At 40.4% G+C, this 23,019-nt stretch overlaps 1 protein-coding gene across 2 annotated transcripts in view; it reads left to right on the forward strand.

Moving 5' to 3' along the window:
• Positions 1–23,019, forward strand: part of DVL3 (dishevelled segment polarity protein 3) — a 104,055-nt gene that overhangs the window by 71,149 nt on the left and 9,887 nt on the right. For both annotated transcript variants that reach the window (XM_056565611.1, XM_056565610.1), the window contains exons 5-10: positions 11,509–11,644; positions 18,111–18,204; positions 19,494–19,563; positions 19,664–19,803; positions 19,925–20,001; positions 22,624–22,691. In XM_056565611.1, the coding sequence (XP_056421586.1) occupies positions 11,509–11,644; positions 18,111–18,204; positions 19,494–19,563; positions 19,664–19,803; positions 19,925–20,001; positions 22,624–22,691 (585 nt within the window). The remainder of the gene's footprint in view (positions 1–11,508; positions 11,645–18,110; positions 18,205–19,493; positions 19,564–19,663; positions 19,804–19,924; positions 20,002–22,623; positions 22,692–23,019) is intronic.

A 23,019-nucleotide genomic window follows, 5' to 3' on the forward strand; every position in this document is an offset into this window, starting at 1 on the left:
CCTTTTGCAGAGAAGCCCGTGCACACAACTGACTGGGAACTGGAGTTCGGCCCAAGATGAGCGGGTCCTGGCCTTAGACCGAACCCCCCCCCCCTTCCTTGTTTGATGCGTCCAGACATATTGCGGAGGAGCAAATAAAAACACAAGAAAAGCTTCTTTCTGTGTACAGACCAGTTGGTTTATACTGTTTTTATTGTTATGTTTTAGGTTTCTCAGCTTTAGGTTTGCCTGTGATGCATTGTTCCGGTCATTTTCTTCCATTGCTGCCGCTTATCCACTTGCCATGTAGATTACTTAGTGGGTGTGGTAAAGCAACACCTGTCTGGGAATTTTTCAATTAAGACTCCATTGGAAGTCACATAAAGGAGAATTTACATTTCTATCGATCTTTTCACAAAACCATTAGTTTGTTGACTCATTTGTTGGAGACAGTCTTCATTGACATGGAGGAGAGGAGGGGGGGGGGGCAGATGTGTCAGTCATTTGCAGTTATCTAGGTTTTGTTGAGGCAAGAAAAACAGGAAAAAAGAATATCACACTCATATTGTGTGTTTGTAACTGCAGATTCTTGATAAAACTTGATAAAAAAAAAAAAGTAAGCAATGTGAGAAATATGGCCACAATACTGTTCACCCAACTTTTTCAGAACCCTGAATAGAAAATCTGCTATCCATGCAGTGACCAGGTGGCATGTAAGTTTATTTTTGCATTATTTGTGCTGTTGGTTTGCCGTATGCATTGGGAAATCTCTCGACACAGAAGGCAAACTGGCCAAGGGGTTGTTTTGGCCACAGTTTTGGCAGTGTTAGAATTTACATTTCTGATATGAACAGTTTTCCTGACCATCTTTGGTAGAATTTCTTCCATTGTCATGAAATCTATTTCCTTTTGGGGTTTGGAATTTGGAGAGTTTATTTGGTATTTTTTTTAAATTAAATAATCCACATAGGATTCGTTGACCTGCAGTCACTGAATTGTTGACACCCTGAAGAAATACTGATGCTTGTATAGACTTCTTTCACAATCCTGTAAAGAATAGGATCACAAGTTGGATCTATGCAGATATATATGATTCTGTTTATACATAAATCCTTAATAATCGTTCAGCTTCCCTCCAGTAATCTCTTTGCTGTCTACACGATCGGTGTTGGTGAATTATTCAGGCCGTCCTGTAAGCTCCTGTGGCACCAGGTGTATTCATAACATTGAATGGTAAAAGATAACCTGCAGTCTGTACAATGCATTTGCCACAAGTTTAAGCAGACGAAGATCAGCCTACAGCCTGCAGGTAGCTATATTGTTTGAGTGTTGCTGAGAGACACACTACCCGCCCCTCCACAAGGTAAGAGCGTGGGAGAGCAGGAAGAGGAGGAGGAGGAGGAGGAATCTCTTCGACAGGCACGAAGTGCGGCAAGAGGACATAAGCCACATATGACTAACAAGTGTGAGAAGAAACACTGCAAGACATTATTTTTGTATCTTAATAAGAAAATTATAGCACTGAACCACTTGACGGAGATGCAGCTCAGCTAATTCGGAGTGCAAGACAACATTTGGAGAAGAGAAATGGATATGATCTCTTTATATAGCTGTAAAAGGCTGCTTCTTGGTGCTTTGATATAGTACAGAATATATCTGTTGGACGAGCCTCTTGTGTGACTGGAATTGCCGGGTAATGCCAGAATGGTCATGGTTCTCTGCTTTGGAAATAAGGAGAGGAGTCGCTCAACATCCAGGGCTCAGTCCACTGCCCATCACCCCCTCAATGTTCACCCAGATTTCTGGTACCCAGGACCTGATCATCGAAGTCTGCAGTGTGAGTGCCTTGAAATTCATTCGGTTTCATGCAAATCTTATAGAAGGCTGCGCACCGATGTGTTGCACGTTTTTATTTGGCTGTGTTCATGCTATCTTTGTGACTTTTTTTTTTTTTTACAGGTTCCTTGATGGATCTGTTTTGATCCCTCTTGGTTATCTTGCCAAATAATTTTATTTCTTCTAAATCATTGTAGGCTCTTATATGATTTATACTGTTTGCTCTGTTATTCTACATGCAACCAAAGTGTTTGTCACCCAACCACCCTATAAAAAAGCATGCTTGGCTTAGAACATCAAATTTTTTTGCTATTCTAATGTGGAGCAGCTAAGAAGTTCCTGTGAGCAGATAGTCCAGTATGGCCCACTATTCTTTCCTCCCAACATCCGCTGTTAGTGACTTTTAAGGCTGCTCCACTGGAACATTCAGATATTTGGCCAAAATCTGCAGATGTAGCCAACTTAGATCAAATGTTAATGGTTACCTTATGTTACTTTGCTAAAATAATTATTGAAAGAAAATTTAGGAACAGAAAATATTTTAGGCAACCTATGGTATGACTTGTGATGTAGAAATCTTGTGTGTTTTTTCTACACTCAGCTCAGTACTGCCTGGTTCTCTGCATTCTTTCTGCTGCTTTGTTAGCGCTCTGTTTGTTTGGCTAAACCGGTTATTTTGGTTGCTGAAGGAGAAGTCACACGTCACATATCAGGTATCTGTGTAAAATCTGTAGACTGTAGTTGGACTTCATGCCTAATGTAGTGCTTGCATGTTGCTGTTTTGTCTGCTGTGTAATGTTCTACTTGAACCTGATGAAAAACTTCTATGGATTCGTATTTTTTGCCTCTATTTTTTATCTACAAAATAAAAATGTGGAAATATATAATTTATATGAATTTAGAATGATAAAATTTTTTGGCTGGGTTCACATCACCTTTTTCCCATACTGTTTTCAATCAGTTTTTCTAAAGAAATCCGTAGGGCAAAAAAAAAAAGGGTGGACCAGTATGGGAAAAAGTAAACCGTATGCGTTTTTAAACCGTATACTGTTTTTAAAAGTGCATACTGTTCTGTCTGTTTATATATAAAAAAACATACGTTTTTGAAAATGTTGTCCATTTTTAATGGGAGGGGTGTTGGGTGGGGACGTTACTGTTTCCCGTATGGAACAGTATACATGTGCGTTTCCCATTGATGTCAGTGTTAAAAAGAAAAAAACTATGTAGTTGCAGTATAGTTTTTAAACCGGAGACAAACTCGTGTTCCACCACGGTTTTAACTCCGGTTTAAAAACCGTACTGCAACCGCATACATTTTTTTATAAACATGGACGTCAATGGGAAACGCACATGTATACGGTTCCATACGGGAAACTGTACACGGTTTTTACTTTGCACATGCGCATTTGCATCCTAGAGTCCCTACCGAACACCCCTCCCATTAAAAATGGACAAAATTTTCAAAAACGTGTTTTTTTTTTTTTTTTTTTATAAAAACGGACGGAACTGTATGCACTTTTAAAAACAGTATACGGTTTAAAAACGCCGGTTTATGTTATATGTGCTCTGGAAAAGCCTAAGCTTGTTTGGGTTTCTGGTTGGTTTTATTAAAGATATCCAGCAAAAGAAAACAGAGCTAATTTCTTCCAAAAACAGCATCCACAGGTGATATATTGTGTGATATTACAACTTGGTTTTATTCCTTTCAGTGGAACTGTGCTGCATAAAGCACACCCAACCTGCAGAAATGTGCTGCATGGAATTCTGCAGGAATATTCCACTGCAGCTGAGTCCCATTGATTTTAATGGGATTCTGCTACACTGTGAACACTAAGGAATTTCCACGGCAGATATTTCTGCTGCCAAAATCCCAACTCAGACATCCGCATAAAGAATAGACTTGTCTATTCTTTCTGCGGTTTCTGCTCGAAAATGCATTGCCGTAAAGGAGATGGTGCATTTCCAAGCAGTCCTGGATTATTCAAATGTGCGGAATGTCGCTTGTTTTTTCAAGGCGGACATTTTGCACATTTTCCCCTGTGTGAACCTGGCCTTTTAAAGCAATAAGCTGTTTCTCTAGGAGTACGTTGACACTAACATATTTTCCTGTAGCTAAATATGCTCGTGTGAACCTACTCTGATGCTGGATAACACCTTTTAAATATGTCCTGGAACTTTTTCCACAAAATTTTATATCTCAATCTGCTCAGCTTCTCCTGATCTATAAAATTCTACCTACTATGCTGCATTTTCTCATTTATCGAGCATGCTGGATTTGATCATTTATGGCACTCGTAGCTAAACAAGGGGGCTAAAATATAAAGGCAAAAACTTGGCAAGCAGCATCTAGACCAGTGATGGCGAACCTTTTTGAGCCAGAGTGCCCGAACCGTAATGCACGCCAACTTTTTTCCCCTCAAAGTGCCAGCACAGAAATTAAATCAGAATACACATTAGCTTGGCAGTATAGTCCCCCCCCCACATTAGGTGCAGTATAGTCCCCCCCCCACATTAGGTGCAGTATAGTCCCCCCCCACATTAGGTGCAGTATAGTCCCCCCCCACATTAGGTGCAGTATAGTCCCCCCCACATTAGGTGCAGTATAGTCCCCCCCCCCCACATTAGGTGCAGTATAGTCCCCCCCCCCCACATTAGGTGCAGTATAGTCCCGTCCCCCCACATTAGGTGCAGTATAGTCCCGTCTCCCCACATTAGGTGCAGTATAGTCCCCCCCCACATTAGGTGCAGTATAGTCCCCCCCCCCCCCCCACATTAGGTGCAGTATAGTTCCTCCACATTAGGTTGGCAGTATAGTTCCTCCACATTAGGTTGGCAGTATAGTTCCTCCACATTAGGTTGGCAGTATAGTTCCTCCACATTAGGTTGGCAGTATAGTTCCCCCACATTAGGGTTGGCAGTATAGTTCCTCCACATTAGGTTGGCAGTATAGTTCCCCCACATTAGGGTTGGCAGTATAGTTCCCCCCACATAAGGCAGGCAGTGTTCCCCCACAGACATACAGCCTCCAGCCATATACAGTGTATGGCTGGAGGCTGTATGTCTGTCAGAACACCGAAGATGACGTCTCGCTAGTCACTTACCATGCGCGCGTCATCCTCGGTACTCCCCGATGCTTGGCTCTGCTCTGCTTTACCGGGCGCACGCATGGGACGTCAGTGACTTGACGTCCCTGCGTGCTCTACCTCTCGGCGGTCCCTGCGTTTTTAAAGCTAACGCGGGACCGCAGAGAGGTAACCGGGACACAGGGATGTCCGGAATGTGACGGGGGCATGTGGCTGCGTGCCCACAGAGGGGGCTCGGCGTGCCACCTGTGGCAGGCATGCCATAGGTTCGTCATCACTGATCTAGACATTGATACCATATTTTTGCATGCTTCACCCCTGACAGGAAGTTGTGTAGTTATTGTCTCCAACTCCTCCCTTGCTCTCAAGACAATGGGGGAGATTTATCAAAACCTGTGCAGAGGAAAGCTGCCCATAGCAACAAATCAGATTTCTTCTTTCATTTTTAACAAGGCCTCTGCAAAATGAAAGAAGTTATCTGATTGGTTGCTATGGGCAACTTTTCCTCTGCACAGGTATTGATAAATCTCCCCCATGTGTCCTCTTCTGGCTCAGGACACTTGGCTGGATCTGGTCTCTGAGCTCGAGCCCTACACCTGAGTGATGTCATGACCTGCGACTAGCCCATACACCCAACATCACCATCTCCCTTTCATTGGGATTTAGGGGTAATGATTTCAGAAGACCTTAAGGTAGACAGACAATGTCATAGATCAGCAGGAAATTCTAGCAGAATGCTTGGGTGTATAGGGAGAGGTATTAAGGGGTACTCTGGCGCATAGACTTGCATTGAGGGGCGGGGCGTGACATCACATGGGGCGGAGTCGTGACGTCATGGTCTCACGTCACCTTGGTCGGGAGGCGTTAGGATGAGAGCCTCCAGCGCTGCTGGAAGCTACAACAGGTGGGTCCTGCAGCCGCGATCCCGGGGGTCCCCAGCGGCGGGACCCCCACGATCTGACATCTTATCCCCTATCAATTGGATAGGGGATAAGATGTCTAGGGGCGGAGTACCCTTTTTAGCAGTAGAACAGTAGAAAGAGGGAAGTGCTCATGCCGCTGTACACAGCACTGGTGAGACCTCGCTTGAAATATATTGTGCACTTTGTGTATTGTGTACTGGAGACCGGATCTCCAGAAAGATATGTGAAATAAGGCCAGGGACTATTGATAATATTTAGAATATTGGGCTGATCAGATGGGCTGAATGGTTGGTTCTTATTGCCAACACATTAATTCTGTGTTTCTATGTAATTGCCAGCCTTTACACAAAGGATGCAAGAACCCACATACAAGATATAAGCAAAGCCATTTCACTCTTTCCTTTCCCATTCCTGACACATCCTTCACCCTGAGTCATGGGAATAAAAGTTCTTTGGACTAGACAAAATAAAACATGCAATTTACCCGATATGGAAGTAAGAGCAAACATTACAGTATGGAAGTAAGAGCAAACATTAAAGTACATAAACATTATAATAAACTCAAAAAAGTTAAAAATATTACACATGAATAAAGCACTATCCCATACGTGGACTAGAATAATGTATGCAAATGTAAATGGAGCGTAAAATGGAGCGGTTGGTTGCAAATGTGCGCCCCTACTTTACGCATTCTTTATGAGAGGCTTGGAAACAGCAGAGTACAGTGTTCAGCTGTTTTCTAGAAGCTCCCATGAAGATTGAATATAGTAGCAGTACATACAGTCATGGCCGTAAATGTTGGCACCCCTGAAATTTTTCAAGAAAATTAAGTATTTTTAACAGAAAAGCATTGCAGTAACACATGTTTTGCTATACACATGTTTATTGCCTTTGTCTTTATTGGAACTAAACCAAAAAAAGGGAAGAAAAATATCAAATTGTACTTAATGTCACACCAAACTCCAAAAATGGTCTGGACAAAATTATTGGCACCCTTTCAAATTTGTGGAAAAGATTGTTTCAAGCATGTGATGCTCCTTTAAACTCGCCTGGGGAAAGTAACAGGTGTGGGCAATACAAAAATCACACCTGACAGAAGATAAAATGGAGAGAAGTTCACTTAGTCTTTGCATTGTGTGTCTGTGTGCCACACTAAGCATGGACAACAGAAAAAGAATAGAACTGTCTTGAGAACCAAAATTGTGGAAAAAATATCAACAATCTCCAGAGATCTAGATTTGCCTTTGTCCACAGTGCACAACATCATCAAGAAGTTTGCAACCCATGTCACTGTAGCTAATCTCCCTGGGCGTGAACAGAAGAGAAAAATTGATGAAAGGTGTCAACGCAGGATAGTCCGGATGGTGGATAAGCAGCCCCAAACAAGTTCCAAAGATATTCAAACTGTCCTGCAGGCTCAGGGAGCATCAGTGTCAGCGCGAACTATCCATCAACATTTAAACAAAATGAAACTCTATGGCAGGAGACACAGGAGGACCCCACTGCTGACACAGACATAAAAAAGCAAGACTTCATTTTGCCAAAATGAACTTGAGTAAGCCAAAATCCTTCTGGGAAAACATCTTGTGGACAGATGAGACCAAGATAGAGCTTTTTGATAAAGCACATCATTCTACTGTTTGATGAAATTGGAATGAGGCCTACAAAGAAAAGAACACAGTACTTACAGTGAAATATGGTTCAATGATGTTTTGGGGTTATTTTGCTGAATGTGTGCAAGGCATCATGAAATCTGAGGATTACCAATGGATTTTGGGTCGCACTGTACAGCCCAGTGTCAGAAAGCTGGGTTTGTGTCCAGGATCTTGGGTCTTCCAGCAGGAGAGTGACCCCAAACATACATCAAAAAGCACCCAGAAATGGATGGCAACAAAGTGCTGGAGAGTTCTGAAGTGGTCGGCAATGAGTCCAGATCTAAATCCCATTGAACATCTGTGGAGAGATCTTAAAATTGCTGATGGGAAAAGGCGCCCTTCCAATAAGAGAGACCTGGAGCAGTTTGCAAAGGAAGAGTGGTCCAACATTCCGGCTGAGAGGTTGCACTCCTGGTAGATAGGGAATAACTTTCTCAGATGGAAAACTGAAAGGAAGGGCAAAAACAATAAATAAAGTGCAGGGCTTTTTTTATTATTTGGCAGTGGCTCCCCTCCCCTTTAACCTTCCTTAGCCCGGTCTGTTAAGGCATTGGTTTGTCAAAGGCATTGATGTGCCTTTTGACAAACCAATTTCCAGCCAAAATGCAAAGGGACCAGGTGTTACTTACCTGTTTTCATGAAGCATTTGTGAATTTTTCTGCTGTGTGCATATAGCATATGACTCCATGGAATTGACCAACAGGTAAGTTTTCATTTCAGATATATTCACAATGTTAGCGAACTTGTCTCAGAATGTTGAAAAGCAGAATTGATTCAGAATATTATGTAAGCATTCTTGCCTTAAGCTTAACATAAACAACGCAATGCTTCCCATGACTTTTGCACATAGAAGGGTGTATTTGTGCACGTGGCACATGTTACCTTTATGTGATGAATACCAATCACTAGAAAGAGGCAGCAGTGTTTGCTGCAACACCTGAAATTGACAACCTTATGTCTATTACTACAGTGAAGGCACTGTATTTTATTCTACCAGGTGTCCTTTTGCTTAGTATAGGTTGCACATTGGTAGGCCGATTGATAACCTATACTTGGGTTAGATCCTGGACAAAATACTGTTTGTTTCTTCTCATACTATGTAACTCTCTATAGTGTAGCCGAAGACAGATATATAAATATTCTTGGTTAGTTGCTTGGATTACTGTTATATGTATGAAAGGATTTGACCTCTACAGAAATACTGTATGTACAGTCATGGCCGTAATTGTTAGCACCCCTGAAATTTTTCTAGAAAATGAAGTATTTCTCACAGAAAAGGATTGCAGTAACACATGTTTTGCTATACACATGTTTATTCCCTTTGTGTGTATTGGAACTAAACCAAAAAAAGGAAGAAAAAAGCTAATTGGACATAATGTCACACCAAACAAAAAAATGGACTGGACAAAATTATTGGCACCCTTAACTTAATATTTGGTTGCACACCCTTTGGAAAAAACAACTGAAATCAGTCGCTTCCAGTAACCATCAATAAGCTTCTTACACCACTCAGCCGGAATGTTGGACCACTCTTTCTTTGCACATTGTCTCTCTTATTGGAAGGGCGCCTTTTCCCAACAGCAATTTTAAGATCTCTCTACAAGCGTTCCAGTGGGATTTAGATCTGGACTCATTGCTGGCCACTCCAGAACTCTCCAGCACTTTGTTGCCATCCATTTCTGGGTGCTTTTTTGATGTATATTTGGGGTCATTGTCCTGCTGGAAGATCTCAAAATCTCAGACACAAACCCAGCTTTCTTACATTGGGCTGCACAGTGCGACCCAAAATCCATTGGTAATCCTCAGGTTCACATTCAAGGCACCCAGTGCCAGAGGCAGCAAAACAACCCCAAAATGTCATTGAACCCCCACCATATTTCACTGTAGGTACTGTGTTCTTTTCTTTTTAGGCCTTATTCCATTTTCAGTAAACAGTAGAATGATGTGCTTTACCAAAAGCTCTATCTTGGTCTCATCTGTCCACAAGACATTTTCCCAGAAGGATTTTGGCTTACTCAAGTTCATTTTGGCACAATGTAGTCTTGCTTTTTTATGTCTGTGTCAGCAGTGGGGTCCTCCTGGGTCTCCTGCCATAGCGTTTCATTTCATTTAAATGTCGAAAGATAGTTCCTGCTGACACTGATGCTCTCTAAGCCTGCAGGACAGCTTGAATATCTTTGGAACTTGTTTGGGGCTGCTTATCCACCATCCGAACTATCCTACGTTGACACCTTTTTAATCAATTTTTCTCTTCCGTCCACACCCAGGGAGATTAGATACAGTACCATGGGTTGCAAACTTCTTGATAATGTTGCGCACTGTGGAAAAAGGCAAATCTAGATCTCTGGACATGTAACCTTGAGATTGTTATTTTTCCATCATATTGGTTCTCAAATCCTTAGAGTTCTCTTCCCCTCTTTTTGTTCTCCATGTGTAGCGCACACGCACACACACACACACACACACACACACACACAATGCAAAGACTAAGTGAACTTCTCTCCTTTTTATCTGCTTTCAGGTGTGATTTTTATATTGCCCACACCTGTTACTTGCCCCATGTGAGCATCACATGCTTGAAACAATCTTATTTTTCCACAATTTTGAAAGGGTGCCAATAATTTTGTCCAGACCATTTTTTGGAGTTTGGTGTGACATTATGTCCAATTTGCTGTTTTTCCTCCCTTTTTGGTTTAGTTCCAATACACACAAAGGGAATAAACATGTATATAGCAAAACATGTGTTACTGCAATCCTTTTTTGTGAGAAACACTTATTTTCAAGAAAAATTCAGGGGTGCCAACATTTACGGCCATGACTGTATAGTAAAAGGGGTGTTTCAGGATTTAAAGTGTCAGAAATGTGTTGCCTAGATTTTCGCTTCTTTTTCTTTTTTTTTTCCTTTAAACTGATTAGTCAGATGCTGAAAATTTTTTTTTACCTGTTAACTTTAAATAAGTCAAATTAGAAAATGTAAAGTTTTAAGCACCTTCCATCACATGCTTAGTCAGCCTATTAGTGCTGTAACTTTATATAATTTTTTGTACATTAGTATGGGGGCAGACATCTTATCTGAGCTGTTTTTAACAGTATTTAGACAGATTCTTTACTGCAAGCCCCATGGACATAAGTAACAGTGGGCAGGACCTATCCCATTTACATGAATTGGATATGTTACTGGGCAACCTCTGTGACCTTTGCAAAGGTCATTCCACAAGGAGGGGGGGCACTGAACTTCAGCTATTGTGAATTGTGTAATTATTTATACATCCAATTCCAGCAGTCTCAACCCTATCAAAGACAGAACAGGAAGTCTCAGATTTGTTTTGGACCTAGTGGCCAAAATGAAAACTGCAAGAATCATCACAAAATTCTTACCAAATGTGTTTAACAAAAAACTTAATTTTAACAAGTAATTTTCTGACACATTTCCTTTAGGATTAATGTTTATAAGCTTTAGCAAAGCCTGAAATGTTTAATGTACATTCCGACATTGTAGCATCTTTAGCTGAAATCCTGGGGAGCACTCCACTCCGTATGTGTTCTCACTTGTTTTCTGTTTTTCTACCATAAAAGATTGTGTTGATCTTGCACCTGACTGTCACAAGTAACCATAAAGACTGGTCAGAGTAGAGAAGTAACATTTACTAATGCATTATACGCTCATCGATGTTAAGTGAAGAGAATTACATTGACAATATGGTGTAACCAGGACAATAATAGTGCACAAAGAGTTACTATTCATTTTAGGTGACAGGTTGGTACTTCTCTTCTGCAGGTAGAGAGGCATATAACTGGTCGTGGATCCTGACTTGAAAGTATTTTTATTTTATTTTTTACTTTATTTACTTAAACACCAATAAAAATAAATATTGACAAGAAAAACAACAGTAAAGGGTAGGGGGGGGGGGGTTGTTCCCTTGTAAAATATGACGTCTGTAAAAAAAAAAAAAAAAATTCATATTTATTTATTTAAGTGGTGAAATGATAGGTCTGATTAAATTACCCCTTTTTTTCTTTTTCTTATATCAGCTCCCAGACTTAATGGCACTTCAAAGCTGGAGAGGCGCAAAGATACAGGAGGGTATGAAAGCTCTTCCACCCTGATGAGCAGTGAGCTGGACTCAACTAGCTTCTTTGATTCTGATGAGGATGATTCTACGAGCAGGTATGAACATGCCTGCACGGAATGTATCAGAATAGATCAGCAGGCACTTATTGTTATTTAATGGTTTTTCTATCATAAGCAAAACATTTTCATACACATAGAAATATAGTAATGAAAGTGATGAAAAATGTTTGCGTGTAATGTATTTGAATTAGTTGTTTGGAGAAACTGATGTTCTTTCCATGGTGGGAGGTAGATCTGCAGCTGTCCCGATTAGGTCAGATAAAGATTTGTATAGAAATAGCCCACCTCTCACATAGCATGTTTTGTTGTGGGTCTATTGACCAGTTCTAGCTCACATAATAATGTTGCCATTACCATCAAAAATTGGTGATCTCCTTCAACAATTTCTTCACCGGTGGCCAAACTGAGATTGATTTTCAGTATTTTATTTATTTTCTCCCTTGCTATTAAATAGCCACAATAACAAAACTGTTACAATACTGTGCACTGCACATATCTCAGGGTTGCCTGGTACACTATATTTTATGGCTCAAAAGCGCTTTGGATTGCAGTGTTTGTGTAACCATTGTCAGGATGGAAATCACAATAATTTCGCCTATCCACACACATACACACACACATGCAATATGAGCTACAGGATATGCATCTCTGATCTGGCTCAACTGTTGTGTTGTTGCTTTACTTTTTTCCAGTATGTTACACTCCATAAAACATTTTTTTTAAAAGAATTGTCCAGTGCCTCTTGAACCTAATCTGACATAGTAATTATGGGAAACATCAGATCATGTTCCCTAATGCCCAGCGAGTTTTGTGGACATGTTCGATTCTTTGTATGTACCGTATTTACGGGGCATAAAAATGCCACTAGAGACAAAGCCATCCGTTAAAAGCCATAAAAATATAAGTGTTCTTAAAGGGGTTTTCCAGGAAAACTAACAGTTTACTATCTGCCAGGCCCCATTTCCTGACCCTGTGCTGTTCTTGCTTCTTCAGATGACACCCCGCTTTCCCAATCTGCCCTGTGATTGGATGAGCAGGATGTTATCCTCCAGCTTACGCGTTGTGCGGTGATCCTGCTGCAGGAGGTGACTAAATTGTAGCCCTCCAGATGTTGCAAAACTACAACTCCCAACATGCCCAGACAGCTGTTTGGGCTTTCTGGCATTTATAGTTTTGCAAGATTTAGGGGGATACAGTTTGGAGATCACTGTGCAGTGGTCTCTAAACTGTGGCTCTCTAGATCTTGCAAAACTACAACTCCCAGCATGCCCACACAGCAGTTTGCTGTCTGGGCATGCTGGGAGTTGTAGTTGCGTTCCTCTAGCTATTGCATAACTACAACTCCCAGCATGCCCTTCGGCGATCAGTACGTGCTGGGAGTTGTAGTTTTGCAACAGCTGTAGGCACACTGGTTGGAAAATACTGAGTAAGGTAACAGAACCTAGCTCAAGGTTTTCCAACCAGTATGCATCCAGCTGTTGCAAAAGTACAACAGCTGAAGGTTCCCCCCCCATGTGAATGTACAGGGTACATTCACACGGGTGGGTTTACAGTAAGTTTCCTGCTTCAATTTTAACTTTGGCAAATTTTCTGCCACAGCTCAAACTTCTAGCGGGAAACTCACCGTAAACCCCCCGCCCATGTGAATGTACCCTGAAAACACTACACTAACACAAAATAAAGGGTAAAACACTACATATGCACCCCCTTACACTGTCCCCCCTTCCTCCCCCCAATAAAAATGAAAAACGTATCGTACAGCAGGGTTTACAAAACGGAGCCTTCAGCTGTTGCAAAACAAAAACTCCCAGCATTTCCGGAGAGCCATTGCTGGCAGTTTAGCGACAGCTGGAAGCACCCTGTTTGGGAATCACTGATATAGAATATTTTTGATAGCGGAGCCAATTGTAACTCTTGCATCTGAGTCCACCCCTTTGCAAATCCCTAACTTAGGCCTCAAATGCGCATGGCGCTCTCTCACTTCAGGGCCCTTTCGTATTTCAAGGAACCAGTTTAGGGCCACGTATGGGGTATTTCCGTACTCTGGAGCAATTGCTTTACAAATTTGGGGGCTTTTTCTCCTTTTACCCCATATTAAAAGGAAAATTTGGGGTCCACACCAGCATGTTGGCGTAAAAAAAAAAAAAAATGTTTACACTAACATGTTGGTGTTGCCCCATACTTTTTTTCACAAGAGGTAAAAGGAAAAAAAAAAAACAAAATTTGTAACGCAATTTCTCTTTAGTACGAAAATACCCCATATATGGACGTAAAATGCTCTGCGGATGCACAACAAGGCTCAGGAGTGAGAGTGCACTATGTACATTTGAGGTCTAAATTGGTGATTTGCACAGGTGTGGCTGATTTTGCAGTGGTTCTGACATAAACGCAAAAAAATAAATACCAACATGTGACCCCATTGTGGAAACTACACCCCTCACAGAACGTGACAAGGGGTATAGTGAGAGTTGGATGAGAAAATGAAAAAAAAAAAATTTCAAATCAACTGGTGCCAGAAAGTTAAACAGATTTGTAAATAACCCCTATTAAAAAATCTTAATTCTTTCAGCGCTTATCAGCTGTTGTATACTACAGAGGAAGTTGAGTAGCTCTTTTCAGTCTCACCAGTGCTCTCTGCTGACACCTCTGTCCATGTCAGGAACTGTCCAGAGCAGGATAGGTTTGCTATGGGGATTTGCTTTGCTCTGGACAGTTCCTGACAAGGACAGTGGTGTCAGCAGAGAGCACTGTGGTCAGACAGAAAATAACTATACAACTTCCTCTAGAGCACACGGCAGCTGATAAGTACTGTAACGATTAAGATGATTTAATAGAAATAATTTACAAATCTGTTTAACTTTCTGGAGCCAGTTGATATGAAAATAAAATGTTCTCCTCTGAAGTACCCATTTAAAGGGGTTATCCACCATAAGGTGATTTTAGTAGGAACCTGGCAGACAGTAATGGACATGCTTAGGAAGGATCTTTGCTTGTCTTGGGGCTCAATGGCTATGTTGTGAGATTACCATAACACTGTGGCTAGCTTTTTGTGAACTGGTATTTCCCGTTTGAGTTTTCTTCTTTGCCTACAAATTAGTGCTGGGCGGTATGACCAAAAATGCATATCATGGTATTTTTGTAAGTCATGGCGGTTCCACGGTATTAAACTGTATCCCCCCTTCCGCCTCCGCTGCGCTTTAAATGGTTAAGTTGCTGCCCGCTGCGCTTTAAATGAACGCGATGCCGGTGTGAGGTTGCAAAGTTCCACCTCACACCTGCCGCGGCCCTGTAAACGAATAAGTTGCGAGCCGGAAGCTGTCACCTCCTCCTGCAAGCGCTAAAAGCCAGGCTTTTAGCGCTTGCAGGGGGAGGTGACAGCTTGTCACGGCTCGCATCTCCTTCATTTAAAGCACTGCGGTCGGCAACTTTTATTATTCTTTTTTTTTTTTTTTTTTTTTTACACTGTTCACCGTACGGGATAATTTAAATTATATTTTGATATTAAATATTTAGTTCAGACATTTAAACATGCAGCAATACCAAATATCTTTATTGAGTATTTTAATTTACGCTTTTTGGAGGTAAAATGTAGGGGTGGAAGGGGCAATTCACATTTTTATTGGATTTTTGAATTTTTTTTTAAAACTTAAGGACGCATGGTGTACAAGTACGCCCTGGCGTCCTGGTACTTAAGGATTCAAGGCTTACCTGTATGCCCTGGTCCAGTTACCGAGGTTTAAAGCATTCTCACGAGTGGAGAATGCTTCAAACCCAGTGGGTCCCTACTGCTAGCAACAGCCAGGACCCAGAGTTAATGCCGGGCACTGCCGATCGGGCCAATGCCCTGCATTTACTCTTTAGATGCCACCATCAAAGTTGATTGCGGCATCTAAAATGAAAGTAAAAGTATCCCGGGAGCTCAGCAGGTCCGACCGGGACTATCTCGACAGTCACGATGTCCCAATCAGCTGAGAGGATGGCGGGAGGGTGCTTACATCCCTTCTCGCAGTCCGATCGGTGCTCTATTGCTCAAAGCCTGCCATGCAGGCTGGATCAGCAGAACACAGGTAACACTGATCAATGCTATGCCATAGCATTGAACAGTGTATGCAATGAAGATTGCTAAAAAAAAAAAAGTTTATAAATGTGAATAAGCCCCTCCCCTAATCATATGGGGTACTGCAGCGTGCATAGATGTCCGAAATATTAAAATATAAGGTTAGCTAAACTGCATGGTCGTTGCCGTACAAATAAAAAAAAAATTGTCTTTTTGGTCCTTTCATTTATCATGAATTTTTCTTATAAAAAGCAATCAAAAAGTCCCATCAAAACAAAAATGGTGCCGATAAAAACTACAGACCATGGCGCAAAAATGAGCCCTCATATAGCCCGGTATGTGGAAAAATAAAAAAGTTAAAGGGGTGAGATGATGACCATTTTAAACATACTAATTTTGGTACATGTAGTTATAATTTTTTAAGTGGTAAAATAAGATAAAACCTTCATAAATTGGGTATCCTTGTGACTGCATGGACCTACAGAATAAAGATAAGGTGTCATTTTTACCGAAAATTGCACTGTGTAGAAACGGAAGCTGACAAAAGTTACAAAATGGTGTTTTTTTTTTTTTTAAATCTCGGCCACAAATAATTTTTTCTTTCTTTCGCCGCAGATTGTTATAAAATAAGTGATGTCATTACAAAGTATGATTGGTGATGCAAAAAAACAAGCCCTTATATGGGTCTGTAGGTGCAAAATTGAAAGCGTTAGGATTTTTAGAAGGGGAGGAGGAAAAAACAAAAATGCAAAAACGAAAATTTGCTGGGTCATTAAAAGGTTAAACTTATTTTTTATTTTTTTTGTTCATAGTGGATTATTTATAGCAATCATTAGTTTGCTAATACTGTTCAGTGCTATGCATAGGCAAAGCACTGATCAGTATTATCGAAAATCTATTTCTCTGGACTGCTTAATGTCAACCGAGAAGAAGACACCGGGAGACTGATGGAGGCAGGTTAGGTTACCTCCGTTGGCCATCTTGGATGATCGGATCCCCGCGGTCCGATCATAATTTCAGAGCACTGCATTGCCGCAGATGCTGTGATCTGTATTGATCACGACATCTGAGGGGTTAATGGTGGATGGCGTCATGTATAGGACGTAAATGTACATCCTGGTGCACGAAGTACCAGTGGACCAGGACGTGCATTTACATCCTGTGCCCTTATGGGGTTAATGAAGACTTGATACAAAGTTCTCTGGACCTCATACTGGGCTGGGGGTTCATCGTCTAACGATATAGTGTCCCTTAACACACAGACAAAACACAGGATTGACTTAAGAACAACTCTGTGAATGTCCTTGAGTGGCCCTCCAAAAGCCTTAAAGGGGTATTCCAGGCAAAAACTTTTTTTTATATATATATATATATATATCTATATATCTATATATCTCTATCTCTCTATCTCTGTAATCTCTAATCTCTAATCTCCTGGCTCCGGAAAGTTAAACAGATTTGTAAATTACTTTAATTAAAAAATCTTAATCCTTCCAATAGTTATTAGCTTCTGAATTTTTCTGTCTAACTGCTCAATGATGATGTCACGTCCCGGGAGCTGTGCATGATGGAAGAATATCCCCACAGGAACTGCACAGCTCCTGGGACGTGAGTCATCAGAGAGCAGTTAGACAGAAAACAACAACTCAACTTCAGAAGCTAATAACTATTGGAAGGATTAAGATTTTTTAAATAGAAGTAATTTACAAATCTGTTTAACTTTCCGGAGCCAGTTGATATATAAAAAAAAATTTGGCCTGGAATACCCCTTTAACTTGAACCAAATGGAACCTATCTGAAAAGCCCCAAATGGCTTTCCATTCAACCTGACAGAACTTGAGAGGAAGTGCAGTGGAGAATAGCTAAAAAATACACAAATATTTAAACCTTGTAACTTCAAACCCAAGAAGACTGGAGGCTGAGATGCTTCAACTACATACTGCGCAAAGGGTCTTAATACTTAAATGCAATATTTTCCTTTTTCCTTTCAATAAATGAGCAAAAAGTTATAGCATGGTGTTTTCTCGTTCTCATCATGGAGTACAGAGTGCAGATTGAGGGGAACATGAGTTTATTTTATTTTTAAATATATTTTATAATAAGGCTGCAACATAACAAATTGTGAAAAAAGTGAAAGGGGTCTGCGTTGTATACACTGAAAAATCATATAAAACATTTTTAGTTTCTTCCTAAACAGAATGGATTGTCTTTAGTATATATTCTTATTAGATCACTATCCGTTCAAGTACCCTATAACAGTTTGCGTCAAGGATGTAATTTAATAGTAATGCAATGTATATGTAATGTTTGTCATTTTTTACCACTGGCAGTTTATTGCATTATCTTTTGTTTTGTGTGTGTTTGCTTTGAATTCCAGGTATATTTTTTCACCTTCTTATGTTTTCTGTTTGTGTAAGAAAATAAGGATTTATTTATTTTTTGCAGGTTCAGCAATTCCACTGAGCAAAGCAGCGCATCTCGTCTAATGAGGAGGCATAAGAGACGCCGAAGAAAACCAAAAGCCCCTCGCATTGAGCGGGTGAGAAACACGAGGCGAAGATTAAATGATTCATTTGAAATGCTTTGCCAGTTTGGGGTCACATCACATATGAAGGAATTCCAGTATGATCAATTCTAGAGCTGAGCGAACTTACAGTAAATTGGCCGTTGGATTACTTTAGTCTGTATAAATTAGTTCAGCTTTACAAGGGCTCTGGTTGCCTGGAAAAGTCCGGGATGACAGTCTTATGTCTCCCAGGACCGTATCCACCTTTTCCATGCAACCAGAGGTTCTTGGAAAGCTGAACTAATTTATGCATACTAAAGTAATCAACGGCCGAGCCGTGAGGTTCGCTATGAGCCAATTGACTGTAAGTTCGCTCAACTCTAATCGATTCCTTCATGTCATTTTACAAGCACTAGTTTAACTTAAAAAAGAGAAAAGGATGAGCCAGCACTCACCATTCAACGCCGTTTTATTCGGTCATCTAAAAGGTGCAGGCGGGTGCACCTTTTAGATGACCAAATAAAACTGCGTTGAATGGGGAGTTCTGTCCCATCCTTTTCTCGTTGTCGTAGCCTTGTTGTGGACTCTGCACCTCCAGAACCAACTTTTTTTCAGGAGACCCCAATCCTTTTCTTTGCATCGGATCTATATATCCTAGTTCTGCTAGTGCCGGGCCACCGCCTCTTAATCTATACTAGTTTATGACTGTATGGCAATGGACTATGTAATTGCACACAATATCCTGTTAAGATGTACATTGTGACAGTCTTTCTGTGTGGTTATTTAACACATCAATGTTGTCTGCATTCTACTGATAGCACATGTGGTTGAAATGAGTGACTTCTTTTAATTGGTTTTGATAAATGGAGGTTTTGTATGTCTAGACCCCCACTGATTACTAGGTTGAAGAGGCAGACTTGCTAGTTTTCACTGTTATTTACTTGCATTGAATCTCCTTAGAGAATCAGAATGAAGCAGTATAAGGTCTTATAGAAAGACCTGTACACCTCTTATTCTGTGTATCCCAGGAACAGCTAAAATAAGTATCACAGATGAAAAGGTAAAGAATTAGCATCCAGTACTATATAGGCATGGAGACAGAGGAGACGTCACTGCTTCACAGCCAACGATTGGTTGCTGCGGTCACAGTGCATTACAGTGGGAAATACTTTGAAACCCAAATAATTTGAAGCATTTTGACTGTTTTAGGGAAAGGGGAGGTACTGAGATTAAAGAGTTGCTTAAAAGATGCAATACTTCAAGACTGCATTCTTTTTGATCATAAAGGTAACCACTGTTTTTCTTTTTTCTCCCCCTTTTAGTCCTCTTCATTCAGCAGCATAACAGATTCTACCATGTCTCTGAATATAATCACAGTCACCTTAAATATGGGTGAGTATCTTTGGCCTGGGCAGTCATTCCTAATTGTTTTTTAACATTTCTATAGATATTTTAATCATTATTTTCTTCTGTGTTTCTTTTATTACATTAGAAAAATACAACTTCTTGGGCATCAGCATTGTTGGACAAAGTAATGAGCGTGGGGATGGAGGTATATACATTGGGTCCATCATGAAAGGAGGAGCAGTGGCTGCTGATGGCAGAATTGAACCAGGCGATATGTTACTGCAGGTGCTTATCTTGTACTAAAGATTAAAATTTGGCAATGGTTTGGTAGACAGTACGGATGCTGCAGTAGGGGTCACAATACACACTTTACCAAGTATAAAAGTATGTATTACTTACTTTTTAGGTCAATGACATAAATTTTGAAAACATGACCAACGATGATGCTGTAAGAGTCCTTAGGGAAATTGTGCACAAGCCAGGGTAAGTCCTTTTAACAAGTATTTCAGTTCTAGATCACAATATAACTATTCTGCTTCTATTATCTTTGTGATCTGGTGGTATGCTAAATACATTATGTAATAGAACAGGTTTTTATCTGAAAAAAATCTTATGTTTAAAACAATGGATACACTTCACTAGCGAGTGCACAGGGTACCATTGAGGGTGTTGTAACTAAGCCTTATATTCCACAATGCGGTATACCAATTGCAGTTTACATCATAGCCCCAACAGTGTAAACACCTGTTGTGTGGTATGATGTCAGCTACTAAATACTACCAGTCTGTATCTGACATTAGTTGCTCTGTCAGAAAAATATCTAATTTTTTAAGTATGGTATTACATAGATACACCATTTTCGTGTAACTGTATTAACATGTCTCCTCCATTTAGTTTCAAAGGGTATAAAATCACATCCCCATCATTAAAGTGGACATTTTAAAGGGTGGCACCTTTTAAATGGGTACTACGGTGAAAAACATATATTTTTTTTTTTTTTAACTGGTGCCAGAACAAATCTCCATAGCAAACCTCTCCTGCTCTGGACAGTTCCTGACATGGACAGAGGTGCCAGAAGAGAGCACTGTGGCCAGAAATTCAAAAAGAAAAGAACTTCCTCTTTATTATATGGCAGCTGATTAGTACTGGAAGAATTAAGATTTTTAAATAGAAGTAATTTTACAAATCTGTTTAACTTTCGGGCACCAGTTGATTAAAAAAATTCATTTTTTCCACCAGAGTACCCCTTTAACCCCTTAAGGACTCAGCCCATTTTGGCCTTAAGGACTCAGACAATAAAATTTTTACGTTTTCATTTTTTCCTCCTCGCCTTCTAAAAATCATAACTCTCTTATATTTTCATCCACAGACTAGTATGAGGGCTTGTTTTTTGCGCGACCAGTTGTCCTTTGTAATGACATCACTTATTATATCATAAAATGTATGGCGCAACCAAAAAACACTATTTTTGTGGGGAAATTAAAACGAAAAACGCAATTTTGCTCATTTTGAAAGGTTTCGTTTTCACGCCGTACAATTTATGGTAAAAATGACGTGTGTTCTTTATTCTGAGGGTCAATACGATTAAAATGATACCCATTATTACATACTTTTATATTATTGTTGCGCTTAAAAAAAATCACAAACTTTTTAACCAAATTAGTACGTTTATAATCCCTTTATTTTGATGAGCTCTAACTTTTTTATTTTTCCGTATAAGTGGCGGTATGGGGGCTCATTTTTTGCGCCATGATCTGTACTTTTTTTTTGATACCACATTTGCATATGAAAAACTTTTAATTAATTTTTTATAATTTTTTTTTTAATAAAATGCATTACAAAAGTAGGAATTTTGGACTTTTATGTTTTTTTTTCGTTCACGCCGTTCACCGTAGGGGATCATTAACATTTTATTTTAATAGTTCGGACATTTACGCACGCGGCGATACCAAATATGTCTATAAAAAATGTTTTTTACGCTTTTTGGGGGTAAAATAGGAAAAAACAGACGTTTTACTTTTTTATTGGGGGAGGGGATTTTTCACTTTTTTTTTACTTTTACTTTTACATTTTTAAAAAAAATTTTTTACACTTGAATAGTCCCCATAGGGGACTATTCATAGCAATACCATGATTGCTAATACTGATCTGTTCTATGTATAGGACATAGAACAGATCAGTGTTATCGGTCATCTCCTGCTCTGGTCTGCTCGATCACAGACCAGAGCAGGAGACGCCGGGAGCCGCACGGAGGAAGGAGAGGGGACCTCCGTGCGGCGTTATGAATGATCGGATCCCCGCAGCAGCGCTGCGGGCGATCCGATCATTCATTCAAATCGCGAACTGCCGCAGATGCCGGGATCTGTATTGATCCCGGCACCTGAGGGGTTAATGGCGGACGCCCGCTAGATCACGGGCGTCGGCCATTGCCGGTGGGTCCCTGGCTGCGATCAGCAGCCGGGATCAGCCGCGCATGACACGGGCATCGCTCCGATGCCCGCGGTTATGCATAGGACGTAAATGTACGTCCTGGTGCGTTAAGTACCACCTCACCAGGACGTACATTTACGTCCTGCGTCCTTAAGGGGTTAAAGTGTACCTTAAATGATGGTCCGGTGGCAGGATATCAGTTTAAATTTCAAGGCAATTGCATAGCCTAGGGCTTCCTCCAAGACTAGCGTGATGAGGTACAGATTTCCCTCAAGTCCCTTGCAAAATTATGGATTTTCATTCCAATCTGTATCCTGAGCACTGTAGTCTTGGACTAAAATTATTTGCTGGAGATTGAAACAGATATCCTGCTGCCAAAGGGTGATTACAGTTACGCTTAAAATAATTGTTCTTCAAAAGTTGGGCATGTGAGTTTGCTAAAGAGTTAAGTTAACCAAACATCTAAAATGGCTGTTGACCGACTATTGTTGCTCCCTAGCCCTTCCAATCAATGTAAGCGGCCTATCTTCTCTAGGAAAAAAGATCATGCAGTTGAACTCTGAGAAAGATCTAATTTGTATGTAGAGCTTTATAGAGACTTACAAAAATCCTCTTATTTGGTATACTGAATTAGCCTAGTTATAATGGAAAAAAAATTGTTTCTTATTTTTACAGGCCTATTACTCTTACTGTCGCCAAGTGCTGGGATCCCTCTCCTCGTGGTTGCTTTACTTTACCTAGAAGTAAGTTCTTAGCGTTTTTCAGTAAAGTTTTCTTTGCTTTTTTAACATGTTTATCCATCCTTAATTACCGTCTTTATTTATTTATTTTTTTTTTTTGTTCAATGTTTTCTTTTTGTTGATTTTTATTTTACAAATCGTAGTTAGTACCGTATTTATCGGGGTATACCACGCACCGGCCTATAACACGCACCCTCATTTTACCAAGGATATTTGGGTAAAAAAAGTTTTTTTACCCAAATATCCATGGTAAAATGAGGGTGCGCGTGTATACCCCGATATACCCCCAGGAAAGGCAGGGGGAGAGAGGCCGTCGCTGCCCGCTTTTCTC

The sequence above is a fragment of the Hyla sarda genome, chromosome 3 (genome assembly GCF_029499605.1).
Source record: "Hyla sarda isolate aHylSar1 chromosome 3, aHylSar1.hap1, whole genome shotgun sequence".
NCBI classification, from domain to species: Eukaryota; Metazoa; Chordata; class Amphibia; order Anura; family Hylidae; genus Hyla; species Hyla sarda.